The 24887-nt window shown below is 37.6% G+C and overlaps 1 protein-coding gene, 1 non-coding gene and 1 pseudogene across 2 annotated transcripts; 2 read left to right on the top strand and 1 right to left on the bottom strand.

Annotated features, from left to right (window-relative positions):
- Positions 1–716: 716 nt before the first annotated feature.
- On the top strand, positions 717–16418 carry LOC121260206 (annotated as a pseudogene).
- A 757-nt stretch (positions 16419–17175) lies between these two features.
- On the bottom strand, positions 17176–17248 carry TRNAK-UUU. Its single transcript has one exon. It is a non-coding gene; the product is annotated as a tRNA-Lys (tRNA).
- An 859-nt stretch (positions 17249–18107) lies between these two features.
- On the top strand, positions 18108–21596 carry LOC121259079 (protein MARD1-like). The gene is made up of 2 exons (XM_041160570.1): positions 18108–18726; positions 21136–21596. The coding sequence occupies exons 1-2, from the start codon at positions 18419–18421 to the stop codon at positions 21281–21283; spliced, it is 456 nt and encodes a 151-aa protein (XP_041016504.1). The 5' UTR covers positions 18108–18418; the 3' UTR covers positions 21284–21596.
- Positions 21597–24887: the final 3291 nt, after the last annotated feature.

Raw genomic sequence — 24887 nt, 5'->3', positions numbered from 1 at the left:
AAAGATTACGTAATACTTGCGCACTCTACAATTACAAATATCATTTCTCAAAATTTTTCACTACTTTCGTGCCTCTTCCTCTCCCATGAACAGTCTCATAATATATACTTTTCGTCAATTAATTATAATCATTCATTTTTTTCATAGAGAAAATAGTTAAATAAAATTAGAAAGTACAATAAGATCGATTAAACCTAATTAAAATGAATTGAAGAAAAATTAGAAGTCGGTGTGCAAAGCACGCTTTTATTTAATTGACATAATAAAACTTAGAGTGCGTTTAGATGTTGAAGTGTGTTGAGATGATAAAATATTATTAGAATATTATTTTTTAATATTATTATTATTTTGAGATTTGAAAAAGTTGAATTATTTATTATATTTTGTATTGAAATTTGAAAAAATTGTAACGATGAATTGAGATGAGTTGAGAGTAGTTGAAGATCCAAACAAAGCCTTAATCAACAGCGCCACCACCACCACCACCGGCTCAATCACACGGTAAGCATACCGCAGAAGGCTGACCCATATACTCACGGCACAGCAACACCCCACAAATGTGCAAACCTCGCTCTGCTTTCAGATGTTAGGAAATCCATAGTTCCTACTGAAATAGGAAAATTGTACTGTTATGAGAATAAATGAGAATCACTTTATTAGACTAGTATCCCACTAATATTTCTTTAAATATGGAATAAAATATTGGGGTTTCCTAACATTTGATTGAACTTGGTGAAAATCTTCATTTCCTGCTTTCCTTTTTGTCCTTCGAAAAGGGTCAGATCGAAACGGGTTGGAAAGCGGCTCAGAAACTCATTAGGCATTTGAAGATTCTCAGAGGAGATCATGTAAGCAAAAAACAATAAAAAACCTACGATCGCGTAAACTCTTTGCTTTTTCTAGATTCGTTTGTCTTTAATAGATCACATAAAGTCCCTTCTTTATTCTTTTTATGATGAAAGTTTTCCATCTTTTACTTGATTGGGCTTAATTGTTGCAGGTGATGATAATGAGGGGCAAAGACAAAGGCGAGCCGGGTGTTATTAAGCGTGTTATCCGCTCGCTGAATCGTTAAAGGGCAAGAATTTGGTTAGATTCTCTTTTTTTTTTTTTTTTTTAAATGAAGGTTAAGCCTCCTTATTATAAATCATCCTCATCAAGGCTGAGAAGAAACCGTGTGAACAAATAAAGAACAAGAACCTTCCAACTAACACCCACAGAAAGAAAAGGACAAAAACCAAGTAAAAAACGATACCTCTGTACAAAGTCCTTAGAGCATGGTATTAGATTGTCTATTTTACTCTTCAAATTTTAACTAATATGTAACTTTTTCACTTTTAGCTAATCATTCAAAACTTAAAGTCTACATTAGATTAGTCATCACACTCTCTATAATAATAAAATATCATTATTTTTTATTTTTATATTTTTATAATTAATTTTTATTTTTTAATTAATTCTATTTTCATAACCTCTTATAATCTCCAACAATCATATTCTCATAGTGCATAGCGGTTGGAGACTGCATATAATCTCATTTCAGCTCTTTGAAAGCAATTTACTGGTTCCACCATTGCTCTTCTACATCTACATCAATTTCTTTTCAAAAAACAGAGTCCAAACCAATAAGAAAAAAAAAAAAAACCCCATAGACCAACAACATCCATGCTGGCAACAGAAGTGTATAGAATAACAATAAGCAGCCTCTCTCACTAGACAGAAACAAGTAAATCACTCAATTCTAACGTTGGGTAGTTGGATCGACACAATTGCAGTTATCTTCTTCTATACCTCTGGCTTGTTAGCTCCTATAAACTTCTCAACTTGTTGTCTATCTCTATGAAAGAAGAATGTTGGGGAGGCTTTGATAACCCACCAAGAGATGAATTCCTGAGACACTCAGTGAGCAAGGAACATTTTCCATTAATATACTTGGCGTAATTTAGAATAAAAACACCCAGTTACAAGCATTATGCCACTTGAAACTTAAACTGAAAAACAAAAAACAAAAAAGTACACTCGCAAAGCAAATCAATCACAAGTGTTATGCAACACTCAGTTTGTGTGGTGACTCAAAACAAGTTTCCGTTGAGCAATTGATACACATTGAAAATTTGTTTTACCTACATTATAATTGATGATATTCTTTTGGGTTAGACAAGTGTCACACATTTCTTTCCCATCACTAAGTTTCTTTGGTTGTTGGCAACTAGCATGACTGATGAGGCAACAAGTTTCTATCTAAAAAAAAAAAAAAAGTATACTCGACTATGTGTATACTGTTGGCATAAAAAAACAACCTAATAAGAACCAACTTGACTTTGTTGAATGGTAAAAAAAAACCAAAGCATAAGCACAAGAAGTTAAGGAAACTACATAAACTAGGTTTCTTATAAACACAGGAATTTCTTGACAAATCACAGTTTGCCTATTTGCTGAAATATATTGCATTAAACACATTTAAATTTTTCTCAAAGTTGTAACTAAGAGGAAGGCAAAGCCACAGATTCGGAAAAGAGCAGTCACATACAATGTACAATACATTTCATAAAAGGAAAAAAAAAAATATTGATCCCAAAATCAAGCCATAATGTTCATTAACCACTTTAATTTCAAAAAATCCAGTGGATATTTCACTATCGGGGTTCGAATCAGGGCTAGACCGTGGCTATGGTGGGAAGATTAAGCATGAGAGACCTATAATTGTTCTAAATATACAGGCTGTTTATCTTGGCCATTTTGCATCGCTGTTTCAAGAACCGTGCAAATGTACTAGACCATCCACAAATTTAAACCCTCTGCTCCCTTGCCACTCATTCCCCCAGACCAACCAATTCAAACCCAAACATCAACAAATCAAACCCAAACATCAACAAAATCCAACCCAAACGTCAACAAATCAGGGCTAGAATCAAAGCTAGGGTTTCGAATCACACCCAAGCAACATCAACAAAATCAACAAAATCAAACCCAAACCAACAAAATCATCATCAAAATCAAGGTAGGGTTTCGAATCTTACCGTGTGCTTGGGAGTGTCGTGCTGCCGCTGTGCTGTGCTGGGGAGTGTTGTCGCGGGAGAGAACATATGCGAGAAGGAATGGTTACGGGAGAAGAGAAATGGGGAAGAGGAGAAAAGAGGAAAGAAGAAAAACAGGGAAGAAGAGAAAAAAAAAACGAGAAGAAGAGAAAGAACGAAGAGATGCAGGAGAGGGAAGAAGAGAAGAAGAGAAAAAAAAAATAGATGAAGAAAATAGAGAAATGAGAGAAAGGAGACGCGGGAGAGGAAGAGGAAAGAAGAGAAGAAGAAACGCAGGAGATGAAGAGGGAAGAAGAAAGAGAAAGGAGACACTGGAGAGAGAGACGCGATATTAATAAACAATTAATTTAGAGATGAAATAGTGCTTTTCATATTTGAAGAAAAAGATGAATTTACTGTAGCTAATATTTAGGATGAAATATATTTGGCTAATTCAATGTGGGCCAACTATTGATAAAGTTAGTTAAATTTAGAGATAAAATGTTATTTGAAGAAGCCAATGTGGATGCTCTAAGGACCGAATGCAGAAACAACCCCCCTTATCCATTTGAAAAAGACCTTTAATAAATGAAGGGAACTCAGAACTATGAGTCCAGACCTTGCAGACCCCTGAAGCAACGAGTCTCGCACAACCATCTGCTAAGGAATTACACTCACGGTAAATATGCCGAACCCATAAGCAGAGACCATCCATAAGATGAATTAATTCCTCCCAATATTCCTTCAAGTACCATAGGCCACATCTCTTCTTCCTTAGCCAGTCAATCACCAACATAGAGTCCATCTCAATTTCCACCATTTTCAGACCCAAAAATCGCACAATCCTAAGACCTTGCAGCAAAGCCATAAATTCTGCAACATTATTAGTCTACACACCAGTTGACATAGAGAAACCAGAAATCAAATTTCCACAATGATCCCGAATTATTCCACCCGCACCTGAAGGCCCTGGATTCTCTAAGGAGCTTCCATCCACATTGAGCTTCACTTAAGGGAGGAGGAGACAATTTTACAATCTGAACAGACTTCAACTTTTTCTGTTTAAATGGAAAATTTAAAACCTTCAGTACCTCTTCATCTCTACGGCTAAACTTGGAGGACTCTTTTAATTTTTCACCTGCAATAGCCAACCAATATTTGATTGAGTTCCAAACAACTAGAACTAATTCATGAATCCCTTCTATTCTAGCTTTACATCGGCGCCACCAAAGCCTCCAAGTTATAATAGAGGGAAGTAATCCAATCAGTTGGCCACTTTGTGAATTGTTGGCTCTCCTGAACCAGGATTCTATCCTTTGTTTCCAAGTGCGACCTTCTAGTATAGGCATGCCCAACTGATTTGAACAAATACCCCACACCTGTTCAGCAAAATTCCCCAAGGCAAGTATATGATCTTGATCCTCATAAATCCCTTGAATGCAGCAATCGCATTTGGAGACCATGTAAATACCAGCTCTCCTTATACGGTCATCAACTGGAAGACAACCATACCAAGCCTTCCACATAATAATCAACATTTTCCCCGACAAAGATGAGTGCCACTGTGATATCCCGTATTTTAGTGTATTTTTTTTTTTTGTGAAAGATTATTATTTTTTTATTAATTTAAATATTGGTTCTCCTGTCTTAAATTTATCGGATTTCTCATTGGATTTATTTTATAATTCTTAAGTTGGGAAATTTACTTTGATGTGATTTCTTGATATTAATCAGTGTTTGCATCTAAATTGCTCTTTACTTTAATGAATAATTTTATTGTTGGACTTTAATTATTTTATTTTATTAATATTGCATTGCAGTGTTTTTAATTAGCTTTTATTTATTTTTATTGTGCTTTTTTCTTCTGTTGGACTTTTCTATTTTTCTGACTGGGCCTGTTTAAGTGTTTTTTAGTTTCTTTTGGGTCCCAGCCCATTTGTCGTACCTTACCCATGAGCCCAAATATATGGAATGGACCAGTAAGCCCAAGCTGTCACAACCAGGAAGCAGTTTTCACTTCCATATTTCATGCACGTACGTGATCTTCCCACTAGGTTTATCAGCGGCCGCTAGATATACCACTATTTTGATCACATAAATCACCCATATAATTATACATTTTCATCTTATACCTTTGAAAATTGCCCAGTATCGTCACTGCAACCAGCCAGACCACCCAGCCCCTCCTATTTCGACGCCAACCTCCATCTCCACGTAAACAACGCCCATCCCTCCACCGTTCACAACCATCATCAAGGCTCAAAGCCTCACCGTGTGCCACCACCTCCTTCACGGCCTCAGCCGCTGCCACCAGCGTCCACCCAATCAACAACAAACCGGACACACCTCCTCCTTTCCACAACCCAGCCATGGAGAGTGCACCCTTGCAGAAACTATAGGTCAGATCACCGTGAACCACCCCCACTGTCAAAGCTCCTTCACAACCAACTCACAACCGCTGGCCAGCCACCGGATCCAGCCTTGTAACCACCGTGCAAGGAAGCACCAAGTCACCTGCAGTCACACGGTGAACCTCTGTTTTTCACCACTAAAAACAGAGCAATTCACATACCGCAACTCCTCCACGCCGGTTGCCTCAGCCTCAGGCAATATCACTGCCCAGCCATTGAGCTCACCACTGTCAACCTCCGCCTAGCCCTTTTGGTTTGCTGCGCCCCACCTCAGGCTCACGGTGAGCTTCATTCTCTCTCGCGCCGAGCTCTCTCTCCGTCTCTCTCTCTTTTTCTACGTAAGGTTCCTCTCTCTCTCTCTCTCTCTCTCTCTCTCTCTCTCTCTCTCATTAGTTGGTCTCTCTCTCCAACCAGTGTGTTGCAGCCGCCGCCACCATCGTAGGCAATTGCCTAGCTCGCCGCCTTCGTGCCCTCCATCGTTCGGTGAGTATGGCTCCATACGATTTTAAACTGTAATATATATGAACCTGTCATTTCCAAAAGGGTCCTTATGTGTTTTGTTTAAGCCCCAAAATACCCTTATATCAGACTGATTTTAGGTTTATCGTTTATATATATTAGTAGGCTTTGTTTTAAAATACAAGATTTTATAAAGGAAATAGGGAAAGATTTGAGATATTATAGTGATAATATATAAATTTTAAGAAGTACATAGTAAGTGCAAAATTTTATTTAGGGATCTTTTAAGAAAAACTAATTAGTCTATTTTTATTAAATGAAATTTTTACTTCCTAACTTTTAATCAGTTTTGTTATAATTATGTTAAGAGAATTTTTTTAAACTAGAGATGTATTTTTGTGGCATAATTGTATTTAGTATAATATTATTATGAAATTTAGAAATGACTTAGAGTATAATCGTGAGAGGAATTAAGTGGATATTGTTGGTTTTAGAAAATGATGATATTTTAGGAATTATGAGAATTTTAGGTTTTGTGGTTTTAAAATAGGTTCTTTTAGTATTTTAGGTTTAAATATCAAAATAAATGGTTGATTGGAAATTTACAGGAATTACTTGATTATTTTATAGGTGACGATTATTAATTGTTCGACATTTTTGAGAAAAAGTTTGAAAGGGCTAAGAAATCCACGTAAGCGGGGTTCCTATGCTAGACTTTGCATAAAAATAAAATGAAACGAGGTCGATCTTGAAAATATGCATGTTTGTTTTGAAAAGAAATCTGAAAACAACCTCAAATATTTGTTCTGCATATGCAGGAAAATTCTGTATAAGGATAAGGTATTTTTCTGGCATGACTGGTGTAGACATGAGCTTATTTTTGGCATTCTGTTATTGAACGGAGAAAAATGAACGAATATGAAAATTTGATAAATTTTGCATGTGACGCGAAGATGTTCCGAATCTATTTTGGAAAATGTGAAAATGCTCATGTTTACACACTGTATATGTCCTCTGCTTACTGAGTTGTTGATAACTCACCCCTTATCTCCATAATTTTTTTCAGATGATTTTGGATAGTTCAGCTAAGGATCAGGATTATGGAGCATCGGTGAGATGATTATTTAAGCATAGTGGATTACTCATAGAGGATTTTTGAGAATCGGTGGATTTTATTAAGAGATTTTTGTAGTATTATGATGACTTTATATTTTTGGAGTCTGTAAAAGTATTGAGGAATTGTGAGTTTTAAGTTATAGGGAGTAACTCTTCGATCATTGCGGGACTAGGGCGTTACAGCCACACCCATTTCATCCAAGGAATTTTAGGAGAACAAGCCCGTATACATTCCCATGCACTACGAGTTGAGAAACTCCCTTGAGAATTTGGCAGCCAAATAAGAATATCTTTACCAAATTTAACTCTACCCAACTCATCTAGAATTTGATTAGTTTTTTCAATTCCCACCAAACGATCAAATATCTCAACATTTCATCCATTTTCTGTTTTGCAATCCGATGATGAGATCTCTGGCAATTCACTAACAGGATGGTGAGCAATAAGCAGACCATCCATGAGCCATTTATCTTTCCAGAATGACACATTTCCTTCTCTCACCTTCCACTTAGAAAATTGAGCAACTGAAGGAAGATGAAACAAAAACATTTTCCAAAATTTTGATCCCTTCATGGAATCAACCATAGAAATATGCTTATTACCTACATATTTAGCCAGAAAAAACTGAGCCCAAGTTGATTTCCCTTAGAGAAGATTCCACGTCAACTTCATGTGTAACGAAGCTTGTACTTCCTGTAATTTTCAAAGACCCAAACCGCCCTCTAACACTGGTCTACATAAATCGTCCCAAGCCCTCCATTTTTTTTTTGGCTTACCACCACATACACCCCAGAAAAAAGTACTTATATATCTCTTCAATTTGTCAAGCACAGCCTTTGGAGTTTGCAAGATCGACAAGTAATGTAAAGGAATACTTTGCAAAACATGTTTTAATAGAAGTAACCGCACTCCTCTGGATAGAAGACGGGTCTTCCATCCCTCTAATTCATCCCTCACTTTATTCAGCAACCCTTGAAAGTGTACAGAAAGTAACCTTTCAGAAATTATAAGAACCCCCAAATAATAAAAAGGAAGACTGCCCTCACTAAAACCAGTCAGCCGAAGTAGCATTTGACTCCAAGAAGTGGTAATATGCTTAGAAAAACAAATAGAAGATTTTTTCTTATTAACCACTTGACCCGACCATTCCTCATATTGCTTTAACACCTTCGAAACATACCTTAGCGATGCCTTTCCGCCATTCACGAAAATCACTATATCATCTACATATAAAAGATGTGAAATAATGGGAGCTCCTCTAGGATGATAAAATGGAATAATCTTGCCCGATTCCACCTGCCTTTTAATCATTCTTGATAAAACTTCCTCCACTAAAATAAAAAGATACAGGAAGAGCAGATCACCCTGTCTTAAGCCTCGACCACCCTGAAAGAAACCTTTCGGAATACCATTCATGACCACTGAATACCAAGGGGTTGTGACACACTGTCTAATAAAACCACAAAACTGCTCAGAAAAGCCAAAAGATCTCAAGACATGAATAAGAAACCCCCAATCAATACTATCATATGCCTTTACCATATCAATCTTCAACACAACATTTCCCCCCCCTAACTTTTTTATGCAACCCATGCATCATCTCTTGTGTCAAACTAATATTTTCAAATATACTTCGGCCCTTAATAAAAGAACATTATTCCGGTGATATAATCTTGGCTAAAAGTGGAGATAAACGATTAACCAAAATTTTGGAACATACCTTGTAGAACATCGAACACAAGCTTATATGTCTAAACTTGTCAAAACTTTCCGGATTAGAGACCTTAGGGATTAATACCAAGAAGGAGGCCGAATAAAACCGCAGAAGCAATGCACCACTAAAAAACTCCACCACAGCCTCCACCACATCCTCTTTTATAATAGACCAACAAGACCGATAAAAATCAGACCCAAAACCATCTGGTCCCGGGCTACTGTCTACTGGAATGGAACAAATAGCATCATAAATTTCCTGAGTTGATACCCTTGGACTCACACGAGCTTCCAAGAATTTTTGAAAATAATTGTGCGCCCCATTATGAATACTTTCAGGAGAAGATAGGATAGAACCATTTGGCAACTTCATCTCCTTCACCTGTGTATGGTTTCTTCTGCTCACCGAACGGAAAAAACTAGCTGATGCTTCTCCTTTTAAAAGCCAAGACTGTTTCGCCTACTGAGATTACCTTACTTCCTCTCTCTCCATCCAAATTTTAAGTTCAAGTTGAGATATAGTAAGGTCCAACTCATCCTCTTGGGAAAAATTTGCTAACAAACTCTGCTCTATCCCCATAATGCGAGCTTCCAGACACTTATTATGGTCCTCCGTCCACCCAAAAACTTCTTTATTCCACACCCTCAACGTAGACTTTAATCTTTTAAGTTTAGCAACAATACGGCATAACGCAGAGCCCCCAACGACATCATTCCACAACTGAGAAACACATTCGAAAAATAATTCATGATTCACCCACATTTGTTGAAACTTAAAAGAAGAAAAACCATAAGGAGCCGCTTTCCTTTCCAACATAAATGCATAGGAGCATGGTCAGACGTAGTCCGTGGCAAATATCTCAGATGAGCCTCAGGAAACTCATCTCCACCAGAGACATTATAAAGAACCTGATCCAGTTTAGCCCAACTATGAGTCTGATTATGATGGCCATTGCACCACGACCAGGAATTACCACTATATTGCATCTCCAATAGACCACCTGCATCAATAAAGGAATTAAATTCCTCCATCGCCAAAGCAAGCCTCGGCCTACCCCCTCGTCTTTCAGTATCCATTCTAATTATATTAAAATCTCCAACAACGAACCATGGCAAATTAAACGAGTTCGTATCTTCCATACTATGCCATAACCTTCTCCGATCCTGATAACAACACTTAGCATAAACCAAAGTCAAAAGAATAGGAGTAGAAGAAACAGTCAATCTCACAGTAATGAATTGATCGCCCATTTCCAGAACTACAAGATTAGCTTCACTTTTCCACAACAACCACAACTTGCCTCCTATAGCCACATTAGACGTACATTCATCAAAATTAAGCCTGTCCCTCCAAACCTGTAATCTCGAGTGAGAAATCATAGGTGCCGCAATCATCAAAACAATAGGTTTTATTTTTCCAATTAATAATTTCAATCTCCTCTTCGACGTGCCTATTCCTCGGACATTCCAATATAAAAAAGAACTCATCATAAATCAAGGCGAGAGGGTTTGCTTTTAACCCTAAAGGAACCTCGAATTTTTACAGCACTTTTTCCAGTTTTTTCTAAATTCACATGGGTATCCGATTCCGAAAGACAACCTTTTCCTTTGGCCAAATGGGGTGATGTTTGATCCATTTCTGAGTCAGAACAAACTTGTACTTCACCTTCCTCTTGATCCAAAGCAATTGAATCAACCAGATTCTTTTCTGCATAGTCTCGATCCTCTCCTTCCTCTATTATCATTATATGCTCCAGACCAACCGAAACTAGTACCTCCTCAGACGCCGCAACACCCACATCGGTGGAATCCATGCCCTCATTCAACTGATTAGCATGAACCTCCGTTTGATGGATCTCTTCTAGAATACCTGCAGTCTTCAAAGGCAACACGACAATAGCGTCAGATTTCGCAATATGCATGGAGGTCGTTGCACCATCTAATTGTTTTCCTTCCACAATCAACCTGGTCGAATCATTCATTTGAATCTTTGACAGATCTATATTTTCCACAGGTTCTGAAACTGGATTACACCCTGATCCACTTCATTCCCTCGACTGAAAAATCACAATACTTTGATCCGAGGCCTTAGGATTATCGCTGATAACCTTTTTTTTCTGATCGTTCTGAACCCAAACCTGATCATTCTTCCTCCCATCCCCTTTAAGTTTCACAAGTCCTATTTGCTTTTTCCCAAGCCATTTATAAGTTTTTTCATTATGGCCTTGCATGTTACATGCAATACAATATGCAAGCAAAGTTTCATAATTTACTACCTGATACAAACTTTGTGGTTGAAGAGGGGTGCCAATATAGACCCTGGCTCCATCTGTACGCATTGCGCATTTTGTAGGGTTATCTCTCTTGAGATACCGCCCAATAGGTGCCGTAATGCTACGCAAAAATGAATCATGATAAAAATTTGGCGGAAGACCTGGCAGATTAATCCAAATAGGAACTTTGATTGGCTCTTTGCAATGTTTTGAATACCGTACCGGACACCGTACCGGTCAAGGCACTGGAACGAAATATTTTAGTATCGGTACCGTTTCGAGATAGCGTTTCGGGATAGTCGATATATAAATAAATATATATAAAAATTATATTCCAAAATAATAGTCTATATATAAATACATATATATAAATTATAAATAGTCTAGTCTGAATTGGGGGTTAAAAAATAAGCTTGTAGTTTGAAAAAATGAAAAAAAATACAGGCCAAAATATAGGCCGGTACAGGCCGAAATGGAGGCCGGTACGAAATGGGTATAGTGTCTGGCCGGTACGAAAAATATCGGCCGTACCGGCCGGTACGGTACGAAATCCAAACACTGGCTCTTTGTCCTCCTGGAAATCAGTGTTCCACTGGAAGATGCGATAAGGTACACCTTCTATGTCGCACGACTCCCTTGCAAAAGCTTTGACAAAATCATCTTTTGATGTCAGCATAATAAAAACATTACGAGGCCTTAACATCGACGAAACTACTGGTTGATTCAGTAAACCCCATCTGGATCGAATAAATGCACGAATAGAATCGAGAGAGGGACGTTGCCATAAGAATTTCATAACCAAAGAATACCGAAACGGCAAAGCAGATTTATCAAGTTCATCCTTAGAGAACAGAACACAAACTTCTCCATCCACAGTTTTAGGAGCACGGAAAGGAACCAGGACCTCAGGAATGGGCTGGGGAGAATCTTGAACCAGATCAACAAAGGATCTCAGCCTAGGAGCCGCCGCCGATTTACCAGCAGCGGCCGCCATCCAAAAAATGCACAGAACCCTAGCAGGGAAAGAATAATCGCCACGCCATGTCAACCAAGTCATTACTATTCGGTTTAGAGTTGTGGATAACATTTTTCTTTTGCTGAAGAAACTTGTTAAGATATTCTTCCATTCGTGTAATGCCTGGTGACATTGAGCAAGTCAAAGTGTACAATTTGGTATGCTAGTAAATGAAACCGAATTACATACCAAGCTTCTTAGAAGTCAGTATTTGTTAGCATCTGCAATAGTTTTCTAGATTGAAACAACTCAAACAAATTTTCGTTGACTCTTTCCCCATGTCGCTTTGCACCATTCTCCTTTGCTTGTATAATCTTTGTGTCACATTAAATGACTTAAAGAGACTAAAGATAACTTTAAAACACCATTTCAATGAAATTACATGTGTTAGTGCTATTCCCCATTCATGTAATGGTGAAAATGTTTCAGAATGTACCAAACTAATTGTGAAGTTCAAATTTAGGCCTTTTTTGCATTTAATGTTGGAATGATGCTGTGGCATGATATTTTGTTAGGTGCATAAATTATGACACAAATGTCTTTGTAATATTCTTTTTTCATTTAGAGTCTTGCTAGAGCCACCCAGAGTGGCTCCCGAGGATTCCTCCCGACAATTGCAATGCACTTTTTTATTTTGTGTTTTTTTTCAAGCATTTTTTTAAATCCCTTTTAACATTAAAAAAAAAAGAGATAAAATTCACAAACTCATTTCAAAACACTTCCTTAATAATTAAGTAAAAAAATAAAAATAAAATAAAATGGGAATCGGTGACTTTTCTCGAGGATATTCCTCGGTAGGAATATCATTTCCCTTTCATTTATTAGGATGTTTTGGTTCTTGCTTGCCCATTTTTTGGTTATGTGCTTATATTATAAGGATATTTCTTCCCATCTCTGATAGATGTTTTTTAGAAAGTGCCTGAACTCTGATATTTGTATGTATTGTGTATATGTTGTAACACTCGGGTCCAGTGCGAAGTTGTTTTCAAAAATTTTGAATTTTTATGTGCGAAAAGCCCATTTAAGTCTTCAAATAGTTTTTTTTTTTTTAAATAGACTACAGGCCTAAAATCTCTATTTTGGAGTATTATGATTTTTTTTTGTGGGTTTGATATTTAGGTTTAAAGAAAAAAAAAAAACTTTTAAGGGTCAAGATATTTTTCTAAGACATTGTTTTATTTTTAGAGATTGAGTCGAGGCCTTTAATTAACTGAAAGCCCAAGCCCGTGTTACCTTACTTCAGACTCCACGTTCTTCACGATTTCACGTCCGTTTTATGCCCATGCATGCACGCCACTTTCTCTCATCTCTAGGGTTTTATTTTGGTATTTCAATCACCTATAAATACACATCCTTCGTGCATGAAGAAAACCTAGAATAGGGTTGCCGTCTCCTTCCCCAAGCTAGGGCTACCGCAGGATTAACTCCCCCACGCCTCCACGTTTAGGCAGCACCAATCTCAAGCACGAACAACATCTCCTGCTCGACGGAAACCACCATGTGATAGCCCCACCACCCAGCCCATTGGCAAACCGTGAACCCCATGGCAGAACAACAACCTCTGCTATCCTAAACCACAAAGTATGTGCATTGCCATAGGGATAGTAACCACATCGTTGTGTTGCATGCCCCTCCCACCGTCCAACTTCAGTGCTGTCCTCACCACTGCGTGAAGCCTAGCAGCCAGTTTTCCTAGTGTCAACCATGGGACTACCATGGAACAGCCACTGCCTCCACGTCCAAGAAACGCCCAGCAACAGTAGTGCATCGCAGCAGAGCACCTACTTCCCTCCATAGTGAACTGCAGCGCCACCGCCCAACTGCTTAGCCTCAAGTGGGAACCTCCAAAACACGCCGGTCGTGCACCCAGGTCCGTCGTGTCCCTCTCGGTAAGCTCATGACGAGCCTTCTTCCCCTTACTCTTTTTTTTTTTTCTCTCTCTGCCCCTTTTGCCCTCACGTTAAGTTTCTCTCACTCGCACCTCACAGCCCCACCACCACGTAACAGAGACCACGGCCAACTGGAAGCTGTCTTCATCCTAGTGCCACTCCGATCGGTTGTTGCCATTTGCTCTCGGTGAGTACCTCGCGCCACTATCTTCGCCGACTGTTTCACCGAAAACGCATGCAACGTTTACTCTTTAGAGTCTACGTAACCTTAGTTTTGCATACTTTTTGGATGTGGAATTACAATATTGCCCTTATTTATTGGATGGTTTCAATTTGGAATGTTGCTTATATTAAATATGTTTTTACATGATTTTTGTGGGAAGTATAAGAAATTGTACAGAAAATAAATAGGATTTTTAAATTGTACTATTGGTAGCAAATTATTTTTTAGTAGGTGTGTAATTTTATTTTGAACATTTAAATTATTATTAAAGCTATTTTTTATTTAATGAATTTTTTACTAGTACTTACCTTAAATGTTGATTAATATCAAGGAAATTTAGAAAATGAGGATATTTTAGGGTTATGAGAATTTTTTTTTTAAGTATTGAAGGATTAAAATAGATATAGTAGAAGCTTAGGTTTAAATGGTGTAAATTTGTAATTGAGTGGAAATTTATAGAATTACGTGATTATTTTATAGGTGACGATTTATAGTTGACTCGACATTGATATGAGGAAAATTCTAAAAAACTAAGAAGTCCAGATAAGCGGAGTTCTTATGCTAGACTTTGCATAAAATAAAAATGAACTGAGGCTGATTTATGAAAATTTACATCATAAGTTTTGAAAGAAATGTGAAAATGACCTCAGTTATTTATTCTTCATTACACATTGAACTCTGATGAAAGAGAAAGTATTTTTTTGTCATGACTGGTGTAGACATGAGCTTATTTTTGGCATTCTATTTTTGACCCATGCAAAAAGAGCGAATATGAAAATTTGTGCATAATTATGTAAATATGATTTAGATCTGCTTTGATTATGAAAATGGTATGATTTTTGGATATGATGTGATTTCTGAAAACCTTTGGCACGACTCTCTGATTTTGAATTTGATTTTGTTTCCGCTCTGTTCAGTTACGACTTTGCCACGGATTATAATAGTAGATATGGCCCAATCGCGGGTAACAATAGTGGATATGGCCCAACCACGGGTTACAATATTGGATACGGCCCAACCAAGGGTAATAATAGTGGATACGGCCCAACCACGAGTTATAATAGTGGATACGGCCCTGCCACGATTTATAGTAGTGGTCTCTGTTTTGAGTGCACACCTTGGTGACAGAGTGATTTATGTTCAGCTCGGCTATCCGTAGATGCACAACCCTACCACAGAGGTTATATACGGCTTCTATTCTGATATGATGTTCTGATGATGATGATGATGATCATTTATGGTATGCCAAATGATATTTTTGAATGAAATTATTTGTAAATCTTCCCTCTGATATTTTTGATAACATGTTCTGACTCTGCATTTTGAAAACAATATTCTGATTCAACATTCTAAAAGAAAATATTTTGTTCTGCATTCTGAACTCTGTAAATGCTCATGTTTACACACTAGTATATGTCCTCTGCTTACTGAGTTGTTGATAACTCACCATTTATCTCCAAATACTTTTCAGATAATTTTGATGGTTCAGCTGGAGAATAAGAGTATGAAGTTTTAGTAAGGTGTGATGATCGTAGTGGAATACGTGCCTGAGGGCAAGTGCTTATTTGAGACTCGTAGTTAGTAAACTGATTTATTTTTCGGGTATTTTGATTTGATGAGTTAAATATATTTTCGAGTTTTTAGAGAATTTTTAATTTATGTTATTGAGAATTTCTTTGTTGTCCCTATGAAGGAACTTAGATATTTGGATTGATTAAATGGATTAACATTTTATGGAGTTTTCTGGATTTTATAGTTGTGTTATTGAAGTTGATATTAAGTATTAAGAGATAACTCTCCGGACTTTCGGGATCGGGGCGTTACATATGTCGTACCATTTGAACATGTTTTTGACATAATTTGTTCTTATGTTTTTCCATTTCATGGTTCATACCTTTTCTCAGATAAAAAAGCATATAAAACAAGGGCAAGGTCATGAAGGTGGAATCTTTACAGTTGAGGCACCATTGCATGTATCAAATGTTCAAGTTTTTGACCCAGTGAGTGGTTATGGAATTATTTTTTGGCATCTGCTTTACAATCATTGGTATTATTTTCTTTGTTTGACATCTGTTTCTCTAAAGTGATGCATAGGTTATGCAGGAAGCCATGTAAGGTTGAAACTCGATATCTTGAAGATGGCACTAAAGTTAAGAGTATCTAGGGGTATGGGGCATCTGGATCCATAATACCTCGTCCTGAAATCTTGAAGATAAGGACTAGGCCAAGGCCTACAATTGGTACATATTGGAAGCTTATTCCCTTTCCCCACTTTTTTTCCTTTTACTTTTTGTTTAGCTAATCCTGCTTAGATCAGTAGCTATTATTTTTCAGGTGTATTTGTTTTCCCATCCTGCAATTTCTGTGATCAAAGACCCAATTTGCCTTAACACTTTATGTTTGAATTGGCAACTATAGGAAGGCATGCACTACCCAAGAATTACTTTGTGTAGCATTATGCTAGTGTATGCCTGAGTCCTACAGCAGGTGGTACTAGGTCGAGTGACCTGACCAGCATGCTCCAGAATTTTAACAATTGGCATCAGAGCCAACTGGTAATACCGTGTGGCTCAAGAGAACTGCAGGTAAAGAAGACCCTGATGAGAATGTCAGTTTTGTGTAGTGGGTATTGTGGTTCCTAAATGTATCAGGTCCATTTGCCCTCTATAAACAACTATGGAGAGTCCCAAATCCAGAATATTAGTGAGAATGTTCCTATGTTGCATAGAGGTCATTGCTCTGCCCCCTGGCTGTGACAACATGAGAACCATGAGATGTGAGGCTTGAAGCAATGAAGCCACCACCTCACTTTTTAGTTTAAGGATGTTGCATAACATATTCTAAGAAAGGAATATATATATCTACTTTATGGAAAAACTTATTATATACAAGAGTTTTCTTATTAATATTGTGAATTTCAATAGCTGAGCATGAGGCTCAAGTGTCTCCTGAGAGACATACATTGCCCAACAGTAAGCTATCTTTTCCTGACGAGGGTGGCTTTGATGCTTGAGCTGTGTTGAATGTTTTTACAAAACAGCATATAAAAAAACGATACACGCCGTCTGTGGGATTCGAACCCACGACCACATGGTTAAAAGCCATGCGCTCTACCGACTGAGCTAAGACGGCTTTGTCTTCTTCTCATATGCTGTATCTTAAAGTATCATAAACTCATACAGCTTGGATTTGCTGCAATACTGACAGAACTCGAAGAAGCAACTGCTTGAAGATAAAATATATTCGTTTTCCTAAGTTTGAACAAAACCTTAGAAAAATTGGTTTAGTTTCAATTTGATGTTGTTCTACAGGGAAGGGTTTAAGCAAAGCATAAGAAACATCATCACTACTAGTCAATACAACAGCAGTATCCTCGTATTGCAAATTCTTGAGGTGATAAAAACGTAAAGTCAAATTCATTAGCAAAGTGTCCTTCTTTATGACAATTAAATCAAATTAGCTTAGATTGCATTCCTCTATTTCGTTTGGTGGATCTACCCAACTTCTTGAATTTTGTTTAGGATTCCAAACGCGTCTTATATGAATTTTGTTTATAAATTTAAATTTAATCAATTTAAACTTAATTTTTTTAAGTAATATTCAAATCAAAATGAATATTCGATAAATTAATGAAACAAATCTAACTCAAACTTAATCTAAGGGTTCGTTTAAATATTAAGAATATCTCAGAATATTTGTGAATAATAATAAAATAATTTGAATTAAGATATTTTATTATTTTTTAAAAAATGAGAGAAAAACTTGAATAAGTAAAAAAATTGTTTGAATACAATTTTTATTTGGAAATCTGAAAAATTTGTATAGGATTTCGCGTTTTGTTTAAAAATTTGAAAAATATGTAATGATTAGATAAAAAAAAAAAAAATTTTAAAAAAAATTTTATATTTGAACAATATTTTTAAAAAAATATCTAAAAATATTTGATAACACTTGGCCTCCCCATCTACCCTAACTCGCACTATTCATGAACTACACACAATTGATCGAGTCTCCTACTAACATTCGTTCCATCCGTACCGTTTATCCGTCCCCCAAAAAGAGAGAGAAAAAATCACCGATCCCTTCCTTTGGGACGACGAAGCGCTCTAACTGGGGACCACGGTAGCCTATATAAACCTGCCATGAAGCCTCACTCAACCACCTCACTAAAGCACCCTGCTTTTTCGCCCCCTCCCGCTCCTCCTCTCTCTCACTCTCTCAGCTTTTCACGGTTTCATTTCTGTGCTGTCATCGCTATCTGCCTCTATCTCTTTCTAAAACCCTACCTTTCTCTTAGTAAGGATGGCGGCTAAACGCTCGCGAATCGCTCGCTCCTCCAGCTTCGGTGACACCAGCGTTCTCAACCAGGTCCTACCTCCGCCGACTACCGCCTCGCCGGAGCTCCGTTACGATGTGCGTAAGGCTCCCTCCACTGCAAGGCCACCGCCTAGCGTTTCAGTGGAGAGCAATCATCCTCCGCCGGGGATTCTGACATTGGCGCACCCGGATGTTGAGCAGGACAGCCTTGTGGGGCAAGTTGGTAATTTTCTTGAGAAATGTTACCGCTGCAAGAGGAGCATTTCCGAGAATGATGAAGTCTTCATGTACAGGTAAGGTTTCCATATCTCCTTTTCTTAGCTGTCTGTTCGGTTCCCGAGAGAATGAAGCTAAGACAAAATAAAAAGAAGATATGATTTTTTGTTTTATTTTGCTTCGATTAAGCAATATAGTTCAACTATTGTCAGCTGAGTGGAGATTACCGGGGACCGATTAAATGTTCCTTATTTAACGTAAATTCTGGTTTTTCTGTCTCTGTTTTCTCCTCCTTTTTTTGATGTTTGTTGACATTTTAGCTGCGCTATGTTTGGTTGCTAAGAAAATTACGGTAGAGGAAATCCTAATAATTGTGCTTCTCATGATTATATGAATATCTGATGCTCTTCTAGTTGATTGGTTGGAGATTTTTGCTTTTATCTATTTGTTCAATCTATCTCATCATATGCCCCTTGGATCGTGCTGTTCCTTTTTCTTTTTTCTACCAAAATCCAGCTTAGAAGGTTTTATTCTTGAATTTGTGATCAGATCAGGAAACTAGAAACTAAATTTTGTCGTGTTGGAGGGTGATTCCTATAGATGGAATTAGGTGCGGCTGGCGTACCCTCTTTATATAGACTTTTGCTCAAAATCTAATCTTTTTATTGCAGAGAATGCATTACGTATTCCCTAAAAACCATAGGTCAGAAGCTGAAATTATATTGGTTATCTCTTCAAGCATAAAAATTACAATGTGACATATTTATTAAGGCTTAGAACATTCAATACTTCTCTAGGAGCCAAAGGCAGTAAGGACTCAACTTGACCCCTTGAAAACAAGGGCATGATCATACTACTTACCTCACTCCTTAGCTTCAAGAGCTGAATCAACTTCACCTGACCTAATAGGGTTTGGATAAAAATCATAGGAAAAATACCAAGAGTGGGTCGGTATTCAGTTCTTGATGAATTTAGTATTAAAGACTGGATCTTGCACTCTTCATGACAAAAAAACTCAAGAAAGATGCAGGAATCTATTAGCAGGCTTTAGATATCTAACTTGAACGTTCATGAAAATAATTGCAAAAACTTGAAGAATAATTATATTGATGGTGAAGGATGCCATTCCTACTTCTCTTTGTATACCTCCTTCGTTCTTGGGCTATGCCTAATCTCTTATGTTAATAAAATTTTATTTTGCCAATAATAATAATAAAAAAACAGAATGGCATTCCTACTCCTAGTAGGAATTGATTTTCCCCATGATAACCTTCTAACTAAATTCTAACTCTTCTAGGAAAAAGCTGGCCACACACTTTTAGAAAAATGTGCCCTAAATTTTAGACTTCATTATTATAAATTAGGTGGCGGCAGATCTGATTGGTCAACAGGAATTTTGAAACATGAATGTGGCAACAGGAATTTTAGAAATACACACTCTAAGGTGGGTGACGGAGCCAAAACCAAATTTTGGCACGACATATGATGTGGTGATAGGGCACTCAAGGAAGCTTATCCAAAACTCTATGGTATGGCAAGAATGAAAGAAGCCTTGATTGCGGACCTCTTGGTTCTATCTAATGGTACTCAAACTGGGAAGTCGACACATTTTCAGAGTTTTATGATCTAGTATACTCTACTTGCATGAGGGGTGAAGTTGACAACAAGATTTTTTGGCGTCGCTCCAAGAAAGGGAATTTCACCTTCCACTCCTCCTACCATGACATGAACACTCATAATACAAGTCCATTCCCATGGAAGAGTATTGGAAGAGAGAGGCACCCTTGAAGGCACTCTTCTTTGTATGGGTGGCTTCCTTGGGAATGATCCTCACACTTAATAATTTAAGGAAATGCCGAAACATTGTTATAGATTGGGGTTCTATGTGCAAAAGAGTGGGAAGTCCGTTGATCATTTAATACTTCATTGCGAGATTGCCACAACCTTGTGGAATTATTGCTTCACTTGGGTGGGACTAACTTGGGTGATGCCGAGAAGGGTGATTGATCTCCCAGCTTCTTGGAGAGGTCTTTAGGGGTAAATTTCAAATTTCAGCAATATGAAAGATGGTCCCAATATGCCTATGGTGGTGCATTTAGAGGGAGAGGAACATAAGAAGCTTCGAAGATCGAGAGCAATCAATGGATGAACTTAGAATTTTTTTTCAATACCTTATTCCATTGATCGGTTGTAATTGATTTTAATGGCATGAACTTCCATGGATTTCTTGTATCACAAAACTAGCTTGCAATGCAATACTCTTGTATACCTGTGCCTATTATTATGATCAATAAAATTTTGTTTACCGACCAAAAAAAAATTATCTCGAATGCTTATTTTTCATCAAAACCGGTTGATGAAATGATGCATAGATAATCTATTTCTTCAGTGAAAGTAATTTTTATTTTCTTACAGTTCTTTCTGGCACTTTCAGTAAATTACTGCATTACCTTTTTCTTAAGACTGTACTTGATGATGCAATGCAGCTACTTGCGTGCATTTTGCACCTCTGAATGCCGTGCCAAACAGATCGACATGGACAAGCTGGGGGAGGAAGTGTTTGGGCAATCAATAGAAAGCAAGACTCAAAGTGGCAAGAAGAATAATGTGAAGTTGTTTGGTGTTCAACTGTGAAAATGAGCATCTTTGTTATCTCAAATATAAGTAGCTGGTACTAACTTTTGTGGTGCATAGCTGTCAGGTTTTTTGTGATTGGCATGCACTTTCTGCATAGAATGAGCATCATATGCTATTAGATTCTCGTGGTTGCAATATCGTTTGGCCTTGTATAGTTACAGTAGTTTTTCTAGATTCAGGACTGTGTTCTTGAATTAATGACTTTGACCGTGAGTTTCTTTTCAGTTTTCTGTATTGCAATTAGGTATCGACTTGTGCGTATACTATGGAATAATATAGGATCATTGAAATATATTACCATGTTAAACTAGACTTGTGCCAAATGCGGTCCAGCTCTTGCTAATTACTTTTTATTTTCCCCTACTGATATGGGTTTACCAATTGTCCCACTATACAATGTGGGAAAATAAAGGTACGGGTGTTAAAAGGGGCCAAAAACCGAACCGGACTGGTCAAACCAATCCGTTCCAACCAAGGGGTCGGTTTGGCCATTGGTGAGGGGCCTAGTTCGCTAGACCGAACCAATGCCAGCTAAAATACCCTTAACCTTAAAACCATTAAAATCAAAATATGAGGCCACCACTCTCTTGTCATATCACTCTATAGAATTGAAAGACTGTTTCAATCCTAGGCTGGAAAAATTGGCTACTTTACTCATTAGTGGCCTTTGGCTCAAGTGGCAATGAGCCGGGAACCTTAAGGGTTTGGATTTGAATCCCCCATCCCTCTGTCCTAAGAAAAAAAAAAAAAACGTAGCTAATTTACTCCTAAATTTATGCTTTCCCCATTTTTTGTCTATAATTACTTAATTATAGGATTTTGTTACTCAAGTCTAGATTCTCCTGCGGTTGTATAAATAGCGGAGCATATTCTATCATTTCTTCTTTTAATTTCATTAGTGTCAGAGCTTATTTAGTGTCTCAGTCATTTACTTTGAGTTACTAGGCTCACGAAGGTAAACCTGTAGCAGACCATGCTTGCACTTTTGGGTTTGGGTGCCCTCTATTCTCGGTCGCAAGTGGCACCACTGAAGCCTCTTGCCATTGTCTGATAATCTAAAGATCTTTCCTGGCACGATGGTGTTTTTTCCAACATCACTTCATGGTCATAGGGTAAGCTGCCTCTTTGTACTTCATTTTTCATTTATATTTTGGCTTAGTTGAATATCAAGAAGGGCAGGACTGCTCTATCTGAGTGATTTTAGAGGTTTTCACAATTTTCCAGTTCGCCACCCGCTAGTTTACGGCAACTATTAATGGTGAGCTCCATTCATGCCAAAAAATGTTGCTTAACCTGTCTATTTTTTTTTTCTTCGCTTCTTTATAGGCTGGGTAGTTTTAAGTTTTTTATCTTTAATTTTTTTGTTTAAGGGGAAACCGACATGCTTATTACTGTTGTTCTTTGATGCGATTCTTGATTCAACATCATGTTCACTACTGCTCTATGATTTGATTCTTGCTACTTAGTCATATTTTTATATTGTATTGAGACTAGGTGTGGACACTGGAATTATAGTTGAACGGATGATTAGGATATGTCTGGAGTTGGTCAGCATTCCGAAACTCATAAGAAAGGGGCAGTGAGTCAGGTGACCTCCCTGAGTCCTGAGTGAGGATTCAAACCTCCAGATTACAACTGTGAAATTGGACGGGATCAATTATCTAAACTGGTCATAGCTTGCAATAATGTTTCCTCGAAGAAAAGGAAAAATTAGCTATTTGAACAGAAAGACCAAAGAGCCCTTGGTGACCAATCCCACTTATGAAAAATGGGACGCAGAGAACTCCACAGTTGTCTTCACTGGTACACTATGCAGATCTTCAGTAGTTCATTGAAGACAGGCGTATCTATGAGTTAATTGGGACGACTATGGTCAGAATATTTCAAATTAGAGTTCAAATCTTGGCGTAAGATTCTGTCCCCAGTTCAAGAGAATGAAGAAAGTCATTAGGCTATTATGCTTCATTCATCTCCTCCCGAACATTCTGCATTGGCTACTATGGGAGATCCTAAAATTTGAGACAAAGGCCATGGCACTGAGGTTGCCTCTGATGATAAGGGAAAGCTGTTTTGTGATTATTACCATAAGACACCCCATACTTGGGAGATGTGTTCGAAACTTCATGGCCATCCTACCTGATGAACAGGAGGCCGTTCTTGTTGATTCGCTTTATTGCAAATCATTCCTTTTTTGCACCTCCTAAATCTGGGGGGCCACTCAGCACCGAGGAGCTAGAACAATTTCTTCAGCTCATGTCTTGATTGGAAACACCTACTGTTGCATCCTCATATCTTGCCCATTCAAGTAATTTAGCAATGTCTCTAAATGCATTGTCCATTAAGTTTGATGATCCTTGGGTAATCGAGTCAGATCTATTGATCACATGATACATACAACTTCCTACTTTTCATCCCATGAACTTTGTTCTGACAAGAAAGAATTAAAGTTGCCAATTGTTCTTTATCTTTTATTTCTGGTAAAGGTTCAATTATTAGTACTCCATCCATAACATCATCCTTTGTGCTTTATGTTCCTATTCTGGCTGCAAATTTGTTGTCTATTGCACGTATAACCCAGAAGTTAAATTGAAAAGCAATCTTTTATTCACATTGCTTTCATGATGGGCTCTACCATCTGGACCCACAGCCTAAAGCACTAGGATTGCTCAGAAAGGCTTATCATACCCAGTGCAATTCGGTGACTCAACAAATCAGGTTTGATTATGGCATCAAAGGCTAGGACATCCCTTTTTTTTCCCCTCTCATTTCACTTCTGAGTTTCTGCTGACCACTAAGCGCGAGTAACTTGAATTGCATATGCAAAATCTTGTGAGGTAATTTTTTTGTGAAAGAAGTCTTTATACATTCAGAACTATGTCCATTATCAGCCAGAACTCAGCATCCATCATAATTGGTGGAGTGCTTCTTGTGTTGTAGATCATGGAGATGATTGCACGGACAAGAATTCAGAAAATATTTAGTTCTTAGAATATTCCTTTTGCATAGACCAGTTTTCCCGGTCAGTTTTAAGATCTGGAGAGCACAAAGAATGTAGGTTGCACAATGAGAAAGCTGAAATATGCTTTTGGTGTTTTAACAAAAGTATGAAGATGTTGATCTGGGTTGTACCTTATTTTGGGTCAAGCTTCTGTCTGGCCAATCTCTTATGATTAGCGAGTTTGGATTGCAAAAGAAAACTAGAAATGGTGTAGAAAGTACTCTTGTATGTTGAGCCATACTTAAAACCCTTTGCCCTTAATTTTAGAACGTAGTCGTAGGAACTATAGGAATGATGTTTATTTTTTCAGTTTAGCATAGCATGTGCTAAACTTATCTACTTGGAAAACGATAACTTACAAATCTTCAATCTTCCTATACAACGTTGTGGCAGAAGTTTGATGACTCGGATTTTCTACTGAGGTAATAATTCCTTTGTCAAAGGAACTTGATGCCCTAGGTTAAAACATAAATGTGTGTGCTTTGCCTATGTCTTGAAATATATCTTTACATGTGCTAGTCATGTTATCATTTCCTTGCATGTATCAGCAGAGTGACAATGTATTACGCTGGACTGGGTGACCTTGTCTCAAGTAGCACCAAT

This window comes from Juglans microcarpa x Juglans regia, chromosome 4D (assembly GCF_004785595.1).
Source record: "Juglans microcarpa x Juglans regia isolate MS1-56 chromosome 4D, Jm3101_v1.0, whole genome shotgun sequence".
NCBI classification, from domain to species: Eukaryota; Viridiplantae; Streptophyta; class Magnoliopsida; order Fagales; family Juglandaceae; genus Juglans; species Juglans microcarpa x Juglans regia.
The sequence above is the reverse complement of the archived record's forward strand: the minus strand, read 5'-3'. Positions and strand labels throughout refer to the sequence as shown.